General features: G+C 38.3%; 4 protein-coding genes and 1 long non-coding RNA gene across 7 annotated transcripts; 4 read left to right on the top strand and 1 right to left on the bottom strand.

The window, feature by feature from the left end:
- Positions 1–125: 125 nt before the first annotated feature.
- LOC145731592 (uncharacterized) lies at positions 126–1,168 on the top strand. The gene is made up of 5 exons (XM_081983442.1): positions 126–488; positions 536–619; positions 672–760; positions 826–949; positions 1,002–1,168. Exons 1-5 carry the CDS (start codon positions 314–316, stop codon positions 1,091–1,093), a joined length of 564 nt encoding a protein of 187 aa, XP_081839568.1. The 5' UTR covers positions 126–313; the 3' UTR covers positions 1,094–1,168.
- Positions 1,169–1,697: 529 nt separating this feature from the next.
- LOC145731577 (uncharacterized) lies at positions 1,698–7,641 on the bottom strand. 2 transcript variants are annotated; one of them, XM_081983420.1, is made up of 6 exons: positions 7,154–7,641; positions 4,051–4,402; positions 3,811–4,003; positions 2,652–3,276; positions 2,006–2,436; positions 1,698–1,956 (listed from the first exon to the last, which is right to left on the bottom strand). In XM_081983420.1, exons 1-6 carry the CDS (start codon positions 7,172–7,174, stop codon positions 1,818–1,820), a joined length of 1,761 nt encoding a protein of 586 aa, XP_081839546.1. In that variant the 5' UTR covers positions 7,175–7,641; the 3' UTR covers positions 1,698–1,817. The 2 variants fall into 2 exon arrangements, with proteins under 2 accessions (XP_081839546.1, XP_081839547.1); XM_081983421.1 differs by lacking the exon at positions 7,154–7,641 and adding an exon at positions 4,761–4,917.
- LOC145731597 (lipopolysaccharide-induced tumor necrosis factor-alpha factor homolog) lies at positions 5,281–5,857 on the top strand. The gene is made up of 3 exons (XM_081983449.1): positions 5,281–5,440; positions 5,492–5,633; positions 5,690–5,857. The coding sequence occupies exons 1-3, from the start codon at positions 5,347–5,349 to the stop codon at positions 5,796–5,798; spliced, it is 345 nt and encodes a 114-aa protein (XP_081839575.1). The 5' UTR covers positions 5,281–5,346; the 3' UTR covers positions 5,799–5,857.
- Positions 6,246–8,310, top strand: LOC145731596 (lipopolysaccharide-induced tumor necrosis factor-alpha factor homolog). Of its 2 annotated transcripts, XM_081983447.1 has the most exons (4): positions 6,246–6,456; positions 7,689–7,808; positions 7,867–8,023; positions 8,082–8,310. In XM_081983447.1, exons 2-4 carry the CDS (start codon positions 7,703–7,705, stop codon positions 8,182–8,184), a joined length of 366 nt encoding a protein of 121 aa, XP_081839573.1. In that variant the 5' UTR covers positions 6,246–6,456; positions 7,689–7,702; the 3' UTR covers positions 8,185–8,310. The 2 variants fall into 2 exon arrangements, with proteins under 2 accessions (XP_081839573.1, XP_081839574.1); XM_081983448.1 differs by lacking the exon at positions 6,246–6,456 and having other exon boundaries at positions 7,670–7,808.
- A 4,733-nt stretch (positions 8,311–13,043) lies between these two features.
- On the top strand, positions 13,044–16,255 carry LOC145732047 (uncharacterized). The gene is made up of 2 exons (XR_014178932.1): positions 13,044–13,776; positions 13,836–16,255. It is a non-coding gene; the product is annotated as an uncharacterized LOC145732047 (long non-coding RNA).
- Positions 16,256–16,282: the final 27 nt, after the last annotated feature.

Here is a 16,282-nt window from a genome sequence, read left to right as displayed (position 1 = left end):
AAGACGAATTTTCATCATAAGCGTACACACCACCTGAAACAAAAACACTCAAAACCATTAATCACATGAGAATAAGTGATTAATAAGTGATATGTGACCATTAATTTGTATAACTAATACCAGTGGCGTGTAGATTGTACAACGTGCCAGGAAACCATATTTAGTTTGAACACATCTGTGTGTCATATTGGTCAAAAAAAGCAGCTTTCAGCGTTTTTCTTGACCAATCACACTGGATTGTAATAACCTCGAAAGTCACCGTCACTCAAAAAAAAAATCGGAAAAGACAAACTCGAGGGTTCCTTCATAATGAATGGAAGCCTCGTTGGTCTGTCAAATATGCGGTGAAAAATTCGCTTTTAACCCAGAATGCCCGTGCACTCTGGGCCAACACTTACTATCGAAACACCCCAACGTGGAAATGACCCATTTTTCAAACGACAATTTGTGCTGTTGCTGTAGCGCCACCTCGAAAAAACTACCACCCTGTAAGTCGCCTTTGTATTAGTATCCTCCTTACAGTAGGTGTTTGCAGGCCCCAAAACTGGTTTGCCCTGCGACTGTTCCAGCTTCATACCCGCAGAACAAACGACACCCAAGTGCATCTTTAAAACCACAGGTCAGAACAGTCAAGTCAGAAATTAACAACCAACTTAAGCGTAAAATTCCAGTTGAAACGTGGAAACCGGGCCCTTTAAGAGTAACCTGTCCGCACTGTAACAACCTGGACCGGCCCTGCATCCGAAGGCAACGAAACAGAGTAAGTTGAAGTAAGTTTAACTTAAATTCGACTGTCAAATTGTCACTGGACTTGACGCCAAACAGGTGGCCTACTCCCCGTTAGGGGCCCTTTGTCTTTTGGTGTGCTGGCCCGTGTGTTTTTTGCCATTTTTGATGCCCGAAAGCAGTCAGATTCAGTTGTTTTGCAAACGGTGCGGAGCTTTTCTCGGTACGAGTCAAATTTTCACTGAGAATACTATTTAGCTTAATTTATGTTCTAGGAGAGTACGACAGGAAAACTGGACAAATGAAGTGTCCCCCTTGTCCTGCTACAGGCGCCTACAACATTAATCATGCACCATCAATTTGCTAGTGAATTTCCTGTAGTTTATAAAAAGAAACAGAGTAAATCTAGTGTTTTAAGTTTCCATTAAAAGTAGTAACGGTTTTTTGTGTGTTCTTCACAAAAATTCAAAATTACCCATATAAGTATAGTAAATCAAGGGTAAGAAAGGCTAGACAAAAATGCGTGAGTCTACTGAATATACAGGGCGTTCCTGAAAAGTGCTACCACAAATTCTCATTGCTTAAATATGACGATATAATTCAACTTTACTTCAATCCAAAAGTCGATAATTTCGCAGATACAGAGAGTATCAAAAGTTCAACTGAGAAGGTTTTTGTGGTGTAAAATGTAGAGGGCGCCACCTATGACACCTGTATTTTATTTTTCAATAATAGTATATTATTTGGGCAGTCATTTTTGAGATATCTGGATTTAATATTCAGAAGATGAATGACAAAATGACGTCAGATTTGCTTTGACAGACTAACACGTTTTTCTCCATCTTTGTCTAGCCCATCGATTTGTAATGGTTCTCGCTTCCTACCATTGAATTAATAGCATCATCCAATACTTACCAGGCTACCTACCAGGAAACTGGATTTAACTTTTTTCACGTGGTACTTTTTGAAACTTCTTGTCAAACTTTATATTATATTATATGAAGAAAGAACGGTAAATAGCAGAAAAATATTTTCTGGTAACAAATCTAAAGGTTTTATAAAAAGTAAAAAAAGTTGAGCAAATAATTTCTTTAGACCTTGTAGTACTGTTCCAAGTTGACGGTGGGATCGAATTTGATCTCCACGTCGCCCAACTCGTTTCTGGCCTTTTGCGCTTGCGTTCTCACCCTGTTCAAGTTGATTTCCACGTCGTTGGTAAACAGTTGGCACCTAATAACAACAGTCAGGTAAACACAACATAAATACCAAAAGTACTGACCTGGGCGGGGCGCCAAAGTGTTCGTAACCAGTAATGGGCTGGTCGCACAAATAACACATTAGCGAGCCGCACGTGCACCTCATTTTGTTGCACCCGTCCGATTTGACAAACTTTTTGCCGCACTTGTGACACGTGCGCACCAGACCCTCGGTCATCATATTTTCGATGTGGGTGCGTCTGCGTACGTCTTCGTCGTACTCGATCTCGTTGCAACGAAGTGGCACGTGCGATTCGTGCCGGCACAATCGGCAACTATTCTTGCCACAGTTCGGATTTTGACAGATGAAAATTTTCGATTCGACAGGCGGCACGTCCGTGTAGTCGCAGAAAGGACACGATTCCAAACCGTCCAATCGGGCCTTTTGCAATTGGTCGCTTTGGATTTTCAGCACTAGTTTCTCAAACGTGTCCGGATCGTGACTCAACACCAGCTGTTTCATTACAATTAACTTTATATTACACCAAACAGAATTTATAAAGCAGAAAAGTCCTAATTTTAGCACTAAAGCGTTGCATGCACAATTAGCGCAATCACGTGATAAATGTCAACTATTTTCTTGCAGGCAAGACAAACAAACAAGGTTAGACAAGCAAAAAAAACAGACACAACACAAAACTATATTTTCAAGCAGGTCTTATTACTAACCTGCAACGTATGTAGATCAAAATCAGAGTCACAGACGCAGCAAGGAAAATTGGTGAAACCATCACCGATCCTAACCTGCACGTACTGCATCACGCACTCCTTGCAAAACCTGCAGCCCTTATGGCAACAGAAACACTCTTCCGGAATCAGTTCTTCCGTTTGACACACTGCGCACGTGACCAGCAAATTACAGGCCCGCGCCTGCTCCTTCAGTTCCACGTAGCTCTGATCGCGATACTTGATTTGGGCTCGGAGCAGTCGGCGATGTTTCAAATAAGCCACCTCCTGCACCAGCTCCAGATTTTGACTGTGACCGGCGGGTTCTTCAGGTCGTTCCGATCTCATGCCGCCCGGAAACTGGTTGAGGTAGTGGCAACACTGCCACAGACGACGCTGTTTCATGCGGAACACTTGTTGGATGTGACGTTTACGGGTTTTTCGGTACTGGTTGTAGAGGAACGCGAGGGCGTAGTCCAGGTCGGCTTGCGACACGTCTGGATCACTTAAAGGGTGCACCCGGTTGGGATCTTCAAAATGGCCCTCCGGGTCCGAGAAGATTTCCAAAAATTGTTTGCAATCAAAGTCCGTAGTGAATTCGCTTAGTTTTTTAGATTCGCGTTCACGCCTAAAACCATTCCAAAACATTTTGATACAAAAGAACCACTGACAAGTGACAACACTGTCTTTTTGAACAATTTACTGACAGCTGTCACTGGGTTTTCTAGTGAAAGCCAAGGTAGCCTTGACATTGTAGATTAACCCTGAACTTTTCTTTGGTTGAAGAGGGAGGTTTTTGCAAAAATGGTGGAAGTGCTAGGTTAAACCAACTTTAACACCAAATTGACAGTTTCAAGGTCACCTTCTTGATTTTTTTTTGGTTACACGTAGCCTTGACTTTCTAGATTATCCCTATATTTTTTCAGAATTTTTGTTTTTTTGGCAACAGAGATTGTTGCAAAAATTGTGGAAGTGGAAAAGTGACAACTTGAAGGAAGCAAAGACAGAGAGACTGATGAATTAAAATCCACTAATAACAAATTATATTCTATAAAAATATTTTTTGGCTTGATCTGGCAACCCTGAACCTAACCAAACAGTCTCCCATAATAAATTTTGCAATTTTATTGCAAAATTAGGTATCTTCAAAAAAAAAACTTACTTTAAAAAATCCTGCATTGTGGGTAAATCATTATTTTCCAAGGCTGCATTGACAAATACTTGTAAACTATTCTGATCCTGATAAACCAGCTTCTCTGCTTCTTTCTTCAAGTAGTCTGGATCGGCAAAGGGCAAAGCCTCCTTCAGTCTAGTCCAGATGGCGTCAGCGTCCACCACTTTACGCTCGTACCCATCTGAAAGCTACCATTACAACCCTACCAGACCAGTTCATCAAAATTACCATTAGTAAAAGTGTCGATAGCCTCAGACAAATAGAAATTGCTCCCCTGCTGCTGGCAATAATTCCACACAAACTCCTCTTTGGCGTCAGGAAATATGCTTATCAGATTGTTAAAGTGCTCATTGGAGTTGAAACCTGAAGCACCTTCTTCATCATTCCACAATTGTTCCTCATCAGGTGGGACAAATGTATTGCTTTGACCCAGTAACATGCCAACTGCTGTGTCCACCAGTTCTTCAGAATTAATGGAGGGGTTTTCATCCCTTATCATGGTAAACACTTCAATGATTTGGTTGTTTGTGCAATTCGGGCACACTTGTTGCACAAATTCAATCAGGTTCTCCATATTCTCCTAAAAGTAGTTACTTTGCATTTAGCTAGCAACAAACTGTGGCCGATTTTAAAATAAACAAGGTTGCAAGTGCCAAAATCAGTTTTTTTGCTGCATTAAAATGGATTCGATTCAAAAATAACCACTAAAATATAACCTCTTTGGTTGTTGCAAAACAAAGAGGATTTTATGATGAGACTTATTTTCTGAATAGTGTTTATTTTGTAACTTGTCAGCTGATTAAATTAATTTACTCAACTTAGAAGGTTGCCCCATGATTACCATGAAGTTTTTCGGGGGTTCCCCTCATTTTTTTCTTCATAACCGAATTATACTAATTGACTACAACTAAATCAAAGTGATTTACAAATCAACTTACCAATTAAGAAAGGGGCTTATTTATACTATAAACTAAAACTAATCTACTAAACTCTGATAAGAAGCTTTTTGTTCCTACAAGGTAAATAAAAGATTCAAACCACTCAAACAAACATAACCTAAAAAAATAATAGGTTAAGAATGAATTCAAGCGCGTGATCCTTAATACAACGGTGTATAAGTAGTCACATGGTTATCTTCAAGATTCAGCCATTTGTCACAGTGAGTCAATGAAATGAGAATATTTAGAGACGACTGGATAGGTACTAAGTTGCTTCCTTTAAAAGCCAAAATTGAGCTTGATTTTCAAACTTATTTACTGTTTGGTATTGTATGGTACCACTTTTTGGTGTAATTAGTACCATTTTGTTTCATTTAAACCAGCTCTGAGCTGGCGATTTTTCAACCAGGGACGTACTCGTCAATAATTTATTTTAAATATTTTTTAATCATCTTACTATAATAGATTATTGTAATACCCAGAATTATTTATTGCGGTAATACACTTATTAGATACCTAAATACATAAAAGATAACAGAAATGTAACAATTAAGAAATTGCAATAATCAGTAACGAGGAAAGCAAGATGAGCGCTGAAACTCCATCGACTTCGTGCAGCGCACCAGAAAAGGAAGTAGTGGAAACAGCCCCCGAATCGGCGGAAGACCCGAACCAAAATGGTTGGTTTTTTCAAATTTTGTACTCCCAAAAATTCCAATTGGTTTTTCCAGTGATTATTGTGGGGCCTATTATGGTGGGGCCCGAGCCAATGCCCACCACATGTCCGCATTGTCAGGAGAAAATCGTCACCAACATCAAAAAGAAAGCGGACACGAAAACTCATCTGTTTGCCCTCACTCTCTGTCTTGTGGGGTAAGTGGATTTTTTGGGTAATTTTTAAGGTTTTTTTTTTGGGTTTTTTGTTTCAGACTGTGGCCTTGTTGCGCCTGCTTGATTCCGTACAGAATCAATTCCTGCATGAGCAAGAAGCATTTTTGTCCCAACTGTAGGGCGTATTTGGGCTCTTTCTCCGATTAGATATTCTTGTCAAGTGTATAAAAAAGTTGTTTTGAAAAAAATAAATAAACTAAAACTCACAGGGTTGTAATCATTGATGAATTATACTTTGGTGATTGGTCAAAAGGAGTAGCAAGCTAAAAGCTGCTTTTTTTGACCAATCACAAGCTTCCAACAGTATAACTCTCTATCTGTAATTTATGCAATTTGCTACACATGTGGACTGGATGAGTAAAAGGGTGCAGCTACTATTATTATTGGTATTACCATCATTATCAGCAAAACCAATCAATCAAAGCTTCTGTTGTCGCTTTATTATTTAAACCACCACATATTTAGCTACTAATCGATATACATAACGTAATATGTGACTCACTGAACGATAAGGAAACAAACAAGGGCACAGTTTATTGGGTTTTCAGACTGCAAGCATTGTGCAGCTTAAGCTCTATAGCTTAACACACAGTTTGTGATTATTTGATTCTGAGAAGGTAATTTTATCAAAATACGTCACTGTGTGGTAATTCAATACGGTCCTGCTTTGGAATAAGACGTGAGGACAGAGAGAGAGAGAGAGTGTGTTAGAGAAGCAAAACCAGCGACAACAGCAAATTTTCTCCGGTTTTAAAGTGAATTTTGGTCGTACTTGTCGCGGTACTAGTAATTACATTGCATCAAGGTTAGTACCCATTTATTTGTTTTTTTTTTTAATTATCTGGGTAATCCCTGACATATTTGCATTTTACTAATTTAAATTATCAAGTAAATATAGCACCACTGATTTACTAATATCACTAATTAATTACTAAAAACCTGAAATGATTCACATTCTAGAGAATCGCCCGTATTTTACATCAAAACAATGTTACTTATTGATTATTCAACTTCCTCTATGTAGTACGTACAATTCAAAACCAAAAATGTGCGGATCAGAATTTCCGAGTAAATAAAACCGTAACCGGGTGATTCCCATGAAAAACCAAATTTATGCAACGAAAACTGAATTTTTGGGATTGTTGTAGTTATAAAAATTCTTGACACTTGGTGGATGTGTATCAGTACTAAATACCTTCTGTCACTAATTTGCATATAAAGTTTCCGTTTTTTTTATGTAAAAATAGTGTTTTTTTGTCTACAATTTATTGTGGTTCTAGAAACCACTTTGATTTTCTCAAACTGTGTAAATAAACGTCAAACCAGAATTTTAAATTGTATTTAAGTTTTCTTGATATTTGGTGGATGAGCCCATGTGTAGGTTTTAGCCATGTTTAGAGGAAATTTTTGGGCACTTTTTGGTTTGACAATAACTCGCTTATTTAAAACATTTACTATAAATGCATTATATGCTAATGCACCTTTACTTTACCTTTACTTACCGTTTGGCCACCAGAGGACATAAAAGTTGTTACATTGAGAGTAAAGTTATAAACAATTTAAGTACTTTTGTCAACTGAAAACAGTATGAATTTTATTGCACTCTATATGCCAGATAACTAACTATACATGATGTCCCATTTAATCATTAGATTACTTAGAAGTGTATAAATAATAAACAATTAACTCAGATGTCAGTTCAGGTAATTTATGGGGTAATACGAATTTTAAAATAAAAAATAATTATTGCTAAAAGATTAACCGTATTATGATAACGCTATTTCGATTAATTTATATTAAATCTTTAATACGCAGTATAAAGGTGATATTTGTTTTATAATGTGTATGATTAATGATTGGGGCGCATTCACCACGTATCAAGATGTTTTTATTGCGAAATTGTTTCAAAGAACTGATGCTTATCGCATTAAGCTGTTGAATTTTCCACTGATAAGACCTTATCAAGTGTAATAAAGCAGCTAGTGATAGGCAGCATTATCCAGATAAACTCGTCTAAAAACATCCAGAGTGTTTCAGACTAGAAGAAAAATATGAGTAAAGAAACACCGCCCCCGTACAGTGCGCAACCCCCCCCAGCCCCTGGATTTATGCCGCCCGCTGGGCCGCCGCCAGGCCCTCAAATGCACCAACACAGAGGTTTCTATACAAATTACGATAACTAAAAAAATCGATTATTTTTATGGTAATTTTCCAGTGATTGTGACTACCGGTACCGTAGCGGGACCGGTGATGGTCGGACCGGAACCCATGATCACCATGTGCCCGTACTGTCACGCCAACATTACCACCACCATGGAAACCGAGGCCAATACCAAGACCCATTTGTTTGCTTTGCTGTTATGCGTCTTTGGGTTGGTACCAGTGGTTTTTAAGTGTGTCCTGTAAAGTGTTTTTTTTTTTTTTTGACAGCTGCTGGCCCTGTTGTTGCATCCCGTATTGTATGGACTCGTGCCAGAGCAGGAAACACTACTGTCCGAATTGTAGGGCCTTTTTGGGTGCCTTCTCCGATTAAATTATACCGTTAAATAGGGATTTTTTGGCATTTTAAGTATTAATTATTGTTTATTCTTACAATACTAGGATAAAGTGTGATGGGTTACCAAAGGTTGTTACAATTTTCAATATAGATTTTATCTCATTTGTTACCTTTTTTTTATTAAAAATGTACACTGATTAGGGAAAACCCATAGATAATTAGTATCAGATTGGCTATCACGTGACGTGTTATCATAACCAAATATCGCACAATCCGGCAACACGGCGGCGGCAAGTTGACGTTTGCGTTTTCAATTTGTTATTTGACATTTCAACAACAAAGAAGTGATTGTTTTTTTTATTTTTGTTGATTTTAGTGCGAATTTGTGGTTTAAAATGATTACTTTTGTGGTATAAGTGTTATATGGTGACTAAAGTGAAAACTGTGGTGTGATTGGCAATGTAGTAAACCGCTCCGCTTGCATTGGAAATAATGTAAGTAATCCAAGTTAAACTCAATTGAGTGTGGGAGAAATTAACGGACTTAAAGGGTTTGATTTACAGTATTTACGCACAAAATTAGATTATTATCGTATATATTAATAGCGCTTTTGTGCTGCTTTATTAAAATTCAGTGCATTATCTAACCTCTGAAACTCACTGGCAGTGTTCAGATCACGTGATCTCAACTGGTTGTACTGTCGTTTTTGTACGACGTTGCCATATATCTTCTATTTAAAATATTTTTAGTTTCCTGGCAAAAATATCACTTTTTTGATTAAAATAAAATCGAAAATGTAGGTGCGTGTGTTTTGTGGCACTGTAAATTAAAACCTAATGGGATTGTCTAACTTAGATAATGGATCATTGAATTAGATGGCGCCACCTGTAAAGAGGTGTGCTGAGCGTTCGAACTGTGCCCAATAGATGGCGCCTGGTACATTGATCAAGTAAAATAGCTTCAAGGCGGTTCCTAAACAGTAAAATTTATACTGTGCACAGTTATTTATGTGTTGGTTTGTAACAACGGCCTTCGTTGCAGCTGGAACATGAAACAAACGAAAATTTAATAAAATTTTGGGTGGGGGGGGCGCTCTCACGACCTCGTTAGGATATAATTACGATGATGCAATCCCCGGCCTGCGCTGGCCTAGATGCCCGAATAGTTTCGAAACTAGAATCGTAAAAACGATAGGAGAATTCCGAAGAGGGGCCCCTATAAACGCCATTTGTTCTATGATTTACGATGCTGCTGTTACAAGGAGATTGGTTCGTCCCTTTTACCTACTTTTAGGACCCTTTTTCTGGTAACTATTTTGTCAGCCAATCACAGTGAGGCAGGTCAAGGTTTTGATTGGTGGGGTGTGATAGTTTTAGGGGGTTGGGGGTGGTGTGTCGAGAGATAACCCAACTGGGGTTTTCAAACTTAATATTTCATCGCAATTGCCCTGGTTATCCACTTTTGGAACGTGATCTGTTTTCCCCCCTTTTTGGGGGGGTGGGAAACGCCTGCGCCCTAACCTCCCCTTCAATCGATACAGGTTAGCAAGCTCAGTTTTCACTTTTTGGCCTGATTTAGTTTTCCCACTTTTGTGGCTGCCAAACAGTTTTTATAATAAAACAACAAAAGAACAACGCTGTGACGTATTAGAAACGTCATTAAAGCCTCATAACCCCATTAAACTAAGTAGTAGTAACTAGTAGAATCTACAATAAAATGACTTCTGAATTTAACAATTTGTATTTACATTACAAAATGGCAGCTAAAAAGACTAAATTTCAGTCGAAATGTCAACCAAACAAATATTAAAAAACAGTCACGTGACCTAAAAAAAAAGCGCAAAAAAAGTGTCACGTAACAATGGCAATCTCTCTAATAGGTCACGTGACCACACACACACGGTAAAAATGACAGACATTTTTTAAATTGTCACGTGACCCATGTTATTACGTGAGTGTAACGTCAGAGTAACAGAGTCAGTTGAAAATTGAAAAAATTGTCACGTGATAATTTAACACTTTGTAGTGGGTCACGTGATGAAATTTGCGCGTCAAAAGATCACGTGATTCATAAATGCCGCATAATGGCAAAAAATGTGGTTAACGTGATTGAAATTCTTGAAAATGACAGATAAATGCAAAACAATGTTTTGAATCGTCACAAGTTCAAATCACGTGACTTTAAGAAACAAACAAAATGGCAGCTAAAAATGTGATAAAGTGTCACGTAACAATGTCAAACTCTCTAATAGGTCACGTGACTGAAACACACGGTAAAAGTGCCAGCCATTTTTTAAACTGTCACGTGACCCATGTTATTACGCGAGTGTCGAAATGTAGGCAAGCAAATATACGTAAAAAAAAAAACATCAAGAAAATGTCAGTTGAAAGTTGCAGAAAATTGTCACGTGATAATGTAACACTTTGTAGTGGGTCACGTGACTGAAAATTCTTGCGAAAATATTTTAACAGTCACGTGATGAAATTTACGTGTCAAGAGATCACGTGATTTATAAAAGTAAAGCAGCAGAAAAGCAGAAAAAATGCGGTTAACGTGATTGAAATTCTTGAAATATATAATAATAGTCATCTATTAAATGCAAAACAGTGTTTTGAATTCGTCACATGTTCAAATCACGTGACTTTAAGAGACAAAATGACAGCTGAACATCTACAAAATTGTAGAGAAGAGTTTTGTTCTGTCATTGTTAAGAAAGAAGAGCGGAAGATAAAGAAGATTTTTAGCTAATGGGGTCATCCGACAGCTTAGTCTGAATCTGAAATGTCGGAATTTGCAGTTTATTTACAAAAAAATAAGATTTTTTTGGTAATGTACTGGACTTTGAAATAAGTAAATCCAAATTGGCAGTTTTGCCGCGTACATGACGTAGACGACTTTCGGCAGTTTTATTGGCTATGGCTGTCTGATGGTTGACAGCATCTTGCGATCAGGAGTGAAGTTTGCAGAGTGCAATGTTGCCAAATAACAAAATAACACGTTTTATAGCACGCCATGACAACTTTTAACAAATAAAGAAGAGCTTAACAATAAAAGAAGAGTAGAAGAATGTGTTGAAATGATTAAAAGCTGGCTAATTGCCCAGAAATATTGCTAGTGCCACTTCAACAATATATGAGATACATAATTTTTGGTGGTTTGCCAAATATTCAGCTTGTTCTTATTTAGTACTATTTTTTCTTGCTGTTTGAACGCCATTTTGAATCACACGTAGACAATTCAAATTCAAGATGGTGGCTGATTTTGTTTCTTTAGGATGGCAAAAAAACTATATTTAGAGTGTTTCTATGTGGAATTTTTGGTTGGTAAATGTGTCAGGAGGGGGGAGGACCGCGCCCAAAACTGCGGCACGATTCCCTGATCCGCATCGATCGTTCCACTGACCCCATTTCGGGCCATCCGGGACGCCAACGATAAATTATGTGGTCTTAGAGAGGGGGGGAGGGGGATCTAGGCCAGATCAGTTTGGGGGGCTAATTTCGTTAATGCCACGAAAAACTGTACGGCACAAGGCTTAACGGGCACGAAAAAAGACAACACGCTGTACGTTTCAGGTGAAAGTACCATTTCGGGTGCTTGAACCTGTACAAAGCACCTCAGCTGGAACGGATAAGGTGAACGCCCTGTGTGTGATGTATTTTTAAAAATATCAACACGCGGTAGCAAGTGAATTTGTAAGAGCCCTATTACAAGCCGCATTTTTGATTTTAGTGAATTACTCGCACTGGGTGAAAGGTACTGTCAAAATGACAGCGGAAATGGATTCCCCGTCACCAAATTAGTCGAGAAAATGAGTACAAAACAGCCCCACTAGTTAAGTTAAAAAAATGGAGTTAGAATGATTTTCAACTAATTAAATTCAGTGGTGACGTCCATTTTACATAACTGTCACTCAAAACTATACTGAAATCAAGTTAGACTAATTTTCGTAGTTTGTGAGAAACACAACAACAAACTATATAAACAATATGGCGGACCTACTACTGTCATCAATGACAATTGAAACGTCATTTCTGCTATAAATTGTTTATAGTCTAAAGAGCGTGACACCGAACAGTGGTGGGGGGAATGAGGGTTGGGAATGTGACCGATAGGGTGCGCGCACATAATTACGCGCCAAAACGATTTGAGGATGTCGATTTTCAGTTGTTCGCGTGGCTCTAGAGCGACTTGATTATCACTCTCTAAAGCTCACTGGTCGTGTGTATATTGTGCACGTTTCAAGGGTGAGTAAAGTGATTTCACTTACACAGTGTGTGTGTGTGAGAGAGAGAAACAATCCTTGTCCTCCATATTATTAAATCATCAGTAGTTTTGGGTTCAGTGGTGTAATTTTATTTTTCCCTCCATTATCATCACTGTACCCTCTCCCTCCCCCCTTTTATCAGGGCTCCAAGACTGAGTCAAGGCCAATCGACATCTCGGCACGTGTACAACTGTGCTGACCTAATTTCGCGCCTAACGGAAATCCACGATCGTCAGCGACCTCTGGCGATCGATAAACCGAAAGTTACAGAACTGCGCTTTTCCTTTGTTTGCTCGTCTAGGCAACGTTGCCAAACTAAACACACACACGCGTTAAACACAAAATGGCTGTCCTGTCATGTTTCCAGTCAGTTTCACAGCAAGACTGTTTTTAAATCACAGCACAGTGGTTGGTAAAAAAAACCTGATTTTTTGACTAATCACAAACCACCAACCACTGTGCTGTGATTTGCACATTACAGACTTATCACTAGTAAGTTATCATTTTTTCCTTCTCTATCTAGCACACTGTTTCTATGCTTTATTTCACTCATTCTTATATTCATCTTTTTCTTTCCCACTCACACTGTTGTTTTAGCAACTTTCTTCTTCTGTTTCATCCATTAAATTGACGTTTGACAGATAGTGCTGTCAACATTAAGAAATTTTCCATTTTGATGTAACAATGTCAGTCAGTGTGATTAGAAAAAAGTAACGACGGCAACGTGGTTTGAATTTAAGCGCGGCCAACTCGATTTCCCCTCGAATTCCTCATCATTCCCTCTTTATTCCATGGCTTGCCGCGCTTTCAACTGTGTGTGTGTGTGTGTGTGACGCAATCGCTTTTTCTTTATATTTTTTCCTCTGTCTCTAATTTTTATGCATAATTTTCATCAAGTCAGCTGTGTGATCGTTTTTACGGTTTCGTAAAGTGATTGAACTGGTAAGTGTTGATTATTTAGGTGTAGTAAGCAAAGAGAGAGAATGGGTCGGCCATATTTGTCCTAGTTACGTCAGCGCGTGCGCGCCCGGAATGAGGCTATCGCATTGCGTCACCGCGTGCAGGGGGACCGTCGACCAATCGCGGTACATTTTCCCCTCCCCTCGCGGCCTTCTAGATCCGCATTTCAGAAAATTTTCTCATTCCTCGCGTAGACTTTGACAGTGCCAGTTGGTCGGTCAGCTGCGTTCGCGATTTCCTGATTCAAACTTTTTCCTGTTTGAATTATTTTTTTTTTTTTGGGGGGAAATGTATTGAGTCGTTTCTGAAAGGGTTTTTGAATCAACGTGAACAACAACGTAGTAGTCGTGCCGCTTGTTATTCGTCGACCTACTTCCGCGTTGGCCGCCATCTTGAGCGATGATGTAATCAAGCTGCGTGGCGTTTTTACAATTTTTATTTTTTTTTTTCTATTATTTTACAGATTACCACAGTGCGTGTATGGGGAGATTGATAGGAGAGTAGGGGAGCGATTCAGGCTAACTGTTTTTTGAAACTGGTCAGTCTTTTTCTCTCTCCTATTTGCCTGTTTTTTGTCGTCCAGAAACCAGTTTCAGTTGGGGCCGCACAAAACAATGAAGCGGCAAAATGATGTAACGCAGTCCCGACATTCAAGGTTGAATTTTTGCACGCGGTCGTTTCGTGTCGTGTGACGCGCTTTTTTTTTTATTTGGGGAGAACGAATTTCGGCCAATGGGAACGCCGGATTTTCGGACCAGTTCGCCATAGCAACAGCGGACGATAGTCAATTCCGCTCGTTATGCTTTTCACCTAATAATAATTCTAGAACAGCCCGATTACCGTGCAACCGTTTTTTTTTTTATTCAGTTAATTGGGTTTTATGGTATACAGGGTGAGTCACTGTCCTATACAGAGTGTACCAAATTTAGATTTCAATCAAATGTTTTAATTAGGTTGTAAATTTGGAATACAGTGATTTTAAAAATGTTACTTATTTTAAATTTTTAGCAATTTTTTTTAGAATGAATCACGATTTTTAAAATCTTTTTTTTGGATTTTTTAAAGCTTTAAAAATTGTAAAATACTGATTTTCAAAAAAAACTTAAAAAAAAAGTTTTTTAAATATAAAAATTTAGTTTTAATAATACCAATTAATTTAAGATTACTTTAACAATTACACAGAAATGATTTTCAATTTCCAAATTTACTGTCCGACGTTTCGTCACCTTCACCATCTCTCCAAGTATAGTAAAAATCAAAATGGCGTCATCCAATAGGTTGAAAATCAAATTTTAACTTCTGTAGTTTGTATAGTAACGTAAGACTGGGAAAAGTAAACGACGTTGCCAAATTGCTACTTTTCTAAAAAAATGCAGAAAACTTCGTATGTGAGCAGTAATGCGACGTTGTCAAAGTTTCAGTTTTTCCAGCAGAACTAATTGTTCTGTTTCCAACTGAACTGATTTCCAACACAAAAACGTCAAGTTTCATTGGTTGAATGCTCACGTGACTGTAACGTTTTCTGACTTATTTTTTTCATTTATTTTTTTAGTTCCAATGATAAATAATATCCTGTCACTTAAAACGACGTTACTATCATTATCCCAGACATAAATTTGGCAACAGTGTATCAACGGTTTTGAGTAGTTTTCAGAGTAAAACGTATCATATACCGAGGTGTATTTTACAGGGTGATTCCTCGGGTATTTTCCAAAGGCACAATTGTCGTAATACAGGGTGGAAAAAAAAATTAAATTTTTAAACTAATACAATTCTTAAAACGAGGGAAGGAAATTATCAAAGACCTGTAAAATGTGACAGACTCATTGTCAGCTTTTTCTGTCACATTCTATCAACCTCTTGAAAATTCCGTTTCCTGCTTTGAAGAATAGGCCCCCTGGAGTATTCCAGAAGAGCGTAACTAACTCCTTACCGAGTGATTTAACCTAAAAAACATTAATCAACATTACGCAAGCACCATTGAAAAGATAATCGAAACACTCATTGAATCGGCCTTTGAAAGCTCGAAATTAACATTCCTGATACACAAAACAAGCCATTTTACTCTACAGAGTGTGATGATAAATCGGTTGCGTTCCCACTTAAATTATTTGTTGATAACACACATTAAGCGACCTTCGACTATTCCACCAGTGTAATTCCGGCTTTAGGTTGTTTGTTCGTTGAAAATTGCGATGATTTACGCGGTTTTCACGTGTACATTACAAACAAATGATTGCACACGTAAACGTATCACAAACCACACACAACCTTAATTAAAATAGACAGTTTTGTAGCTCGATGGGACGAGTTTTGACAGTCAGAACTGTCAAATTTGGCTCCTTGTTTGACATTTTATAATTTCCCACATTTGGGACACCGTCTAGGTAACCGAAACCAGTTTTAACAGTACACATGTCCGAGTGCCGTTAAAGAAGCATCCACTGCAACGTCACACGTTGCGTATCAATTTGCTTTACGCAACAAACATTGATTGCCCCGTTATCTTGTCCAGTTCAACGGGTCAAACGAAAACGTTTCCGTGTGCGTTTTATAGGTCGAAAGTGCCCACATTTCTATTAAGTCTAATAATAATAACCGAACCGGGTCAGTCCAAAAAAGCTTCCGTAATTTGGTTGTTAAGTGCAGTCCGGCAACGCCGTTCCGGTCGGGCGACAGGGATGACGGATAGGGGTGAGCGTGATTGGTTGCCGTTACGTCACTGTTTTAACCACGTTGCCGCTTCCACTATTTTTACCCTCAGTAGCTAGAATTAGGTCAAGTAAACAGAAAAACTGTATTATCGTCGTGGGTGTAATATTTTTTGTAAACATTTAAGTAATTAAAACATCCTGTAATATTGTCTGTATGGAAGTAAATTTTGATAGTATTTTTATTGTGAAACCCGTT

The sequence above is a fragment of the Ips typographus genome, linkage group LG7, assembly GCF_016097725.1.
Source record: "Ips typographus isolate SLU linkage group LG7, UJ_Ityp_2.0, whole genome shotgun sequence".
In the NCBI taxonomy this organism is placed as follows: Eukaryota; Metazoa; Arthropoda; class Insecta; order Coleoptera; family Curculionidae; genus Ips; species Ips typographus.
This window is presented reverse-complemented; position numbering and strand designations above follow the sequence as displayed.

Coding starts and splice junctions, on each gene's coding strand:
- LOC145731592 (XM_081983442.1), top strand. CDS start 314: ATGGAAGCCTCGTTGGTCTGTCAAATATGCGGTGAAAAATTCGCTTTT. Junction 489..535: donor CTCGAAAAAACTACCACCCT/GTAAGTCGCCTT, acceptor AGGTGTTTGCAG/GCCCCAAAACTGGTTTGCCC. Junction 950..1,001: donor ACGGTGCGGAGCTTTTCTCG/GTACGAGTCAAA, acceptor TTTATGTTCTAG/GAGAGTACGACAGGAAAACT.
- LOC145731597 (XM_081983449.1), top strand. CDS start 5,347: ATGAGCGCTGAAACTCCATCGACTTCGTGCAGCGCACCAGAAAAGGAA. Junction 5,441..5,491: donor GGAAGACCCGAACCAAAATG/GTTGGTTTTTTC, acceptor TGGTTTTTCCAG/TGATTATTGTGGGGCCTATT. Junction 5,634..5,689: donor CTCACTCTCTGTCTTGTGGG/GTAAGTGGATTT, acceptor TTTTTGTTTCAG/ACTGTGGCCTTGTTGCGCCT.
- LOC145731577 (XM_081983420.1), bottom strand. CDS start 7,174: ATGTCCTCTGGTGGCCAAACG. Junction 4,004..4,050: donor TATCGACACTTTTACTAATG/GTAATTTTGATG, acceptor GGTAGCTTTCAG/ATGGGTACGAGCGTAAAGTG. Junction 3,277..3,810: donor ACAATGCAGGATTTTTTAAA/GTAAGTTTTTTT, acceptor GAATGGTTTTAG/GCGTGAACGCGAATCTAAAA.
- LOC145731596 (XM_081983447.1), top strand. CDS start 7,703: ATGAGTAAAGAAACACCGCCCCCGTACAGTGCGCAACCCCCCCCAGCC. Junction 7,809..7,866: donor TCAAATGCACCAACACAGAG/GTTTCTATACAA, acceptor GTAATTTTCCAG/TGATTGTGACTACCGGTACC. Junction 8,024..8,081: donor TTGCTGTTATGCGTCTTTGG/GTTGGTACCAGT, acceptor TTTTTTTGACAG/CTGCTGGCCCTGTTGTTGCA.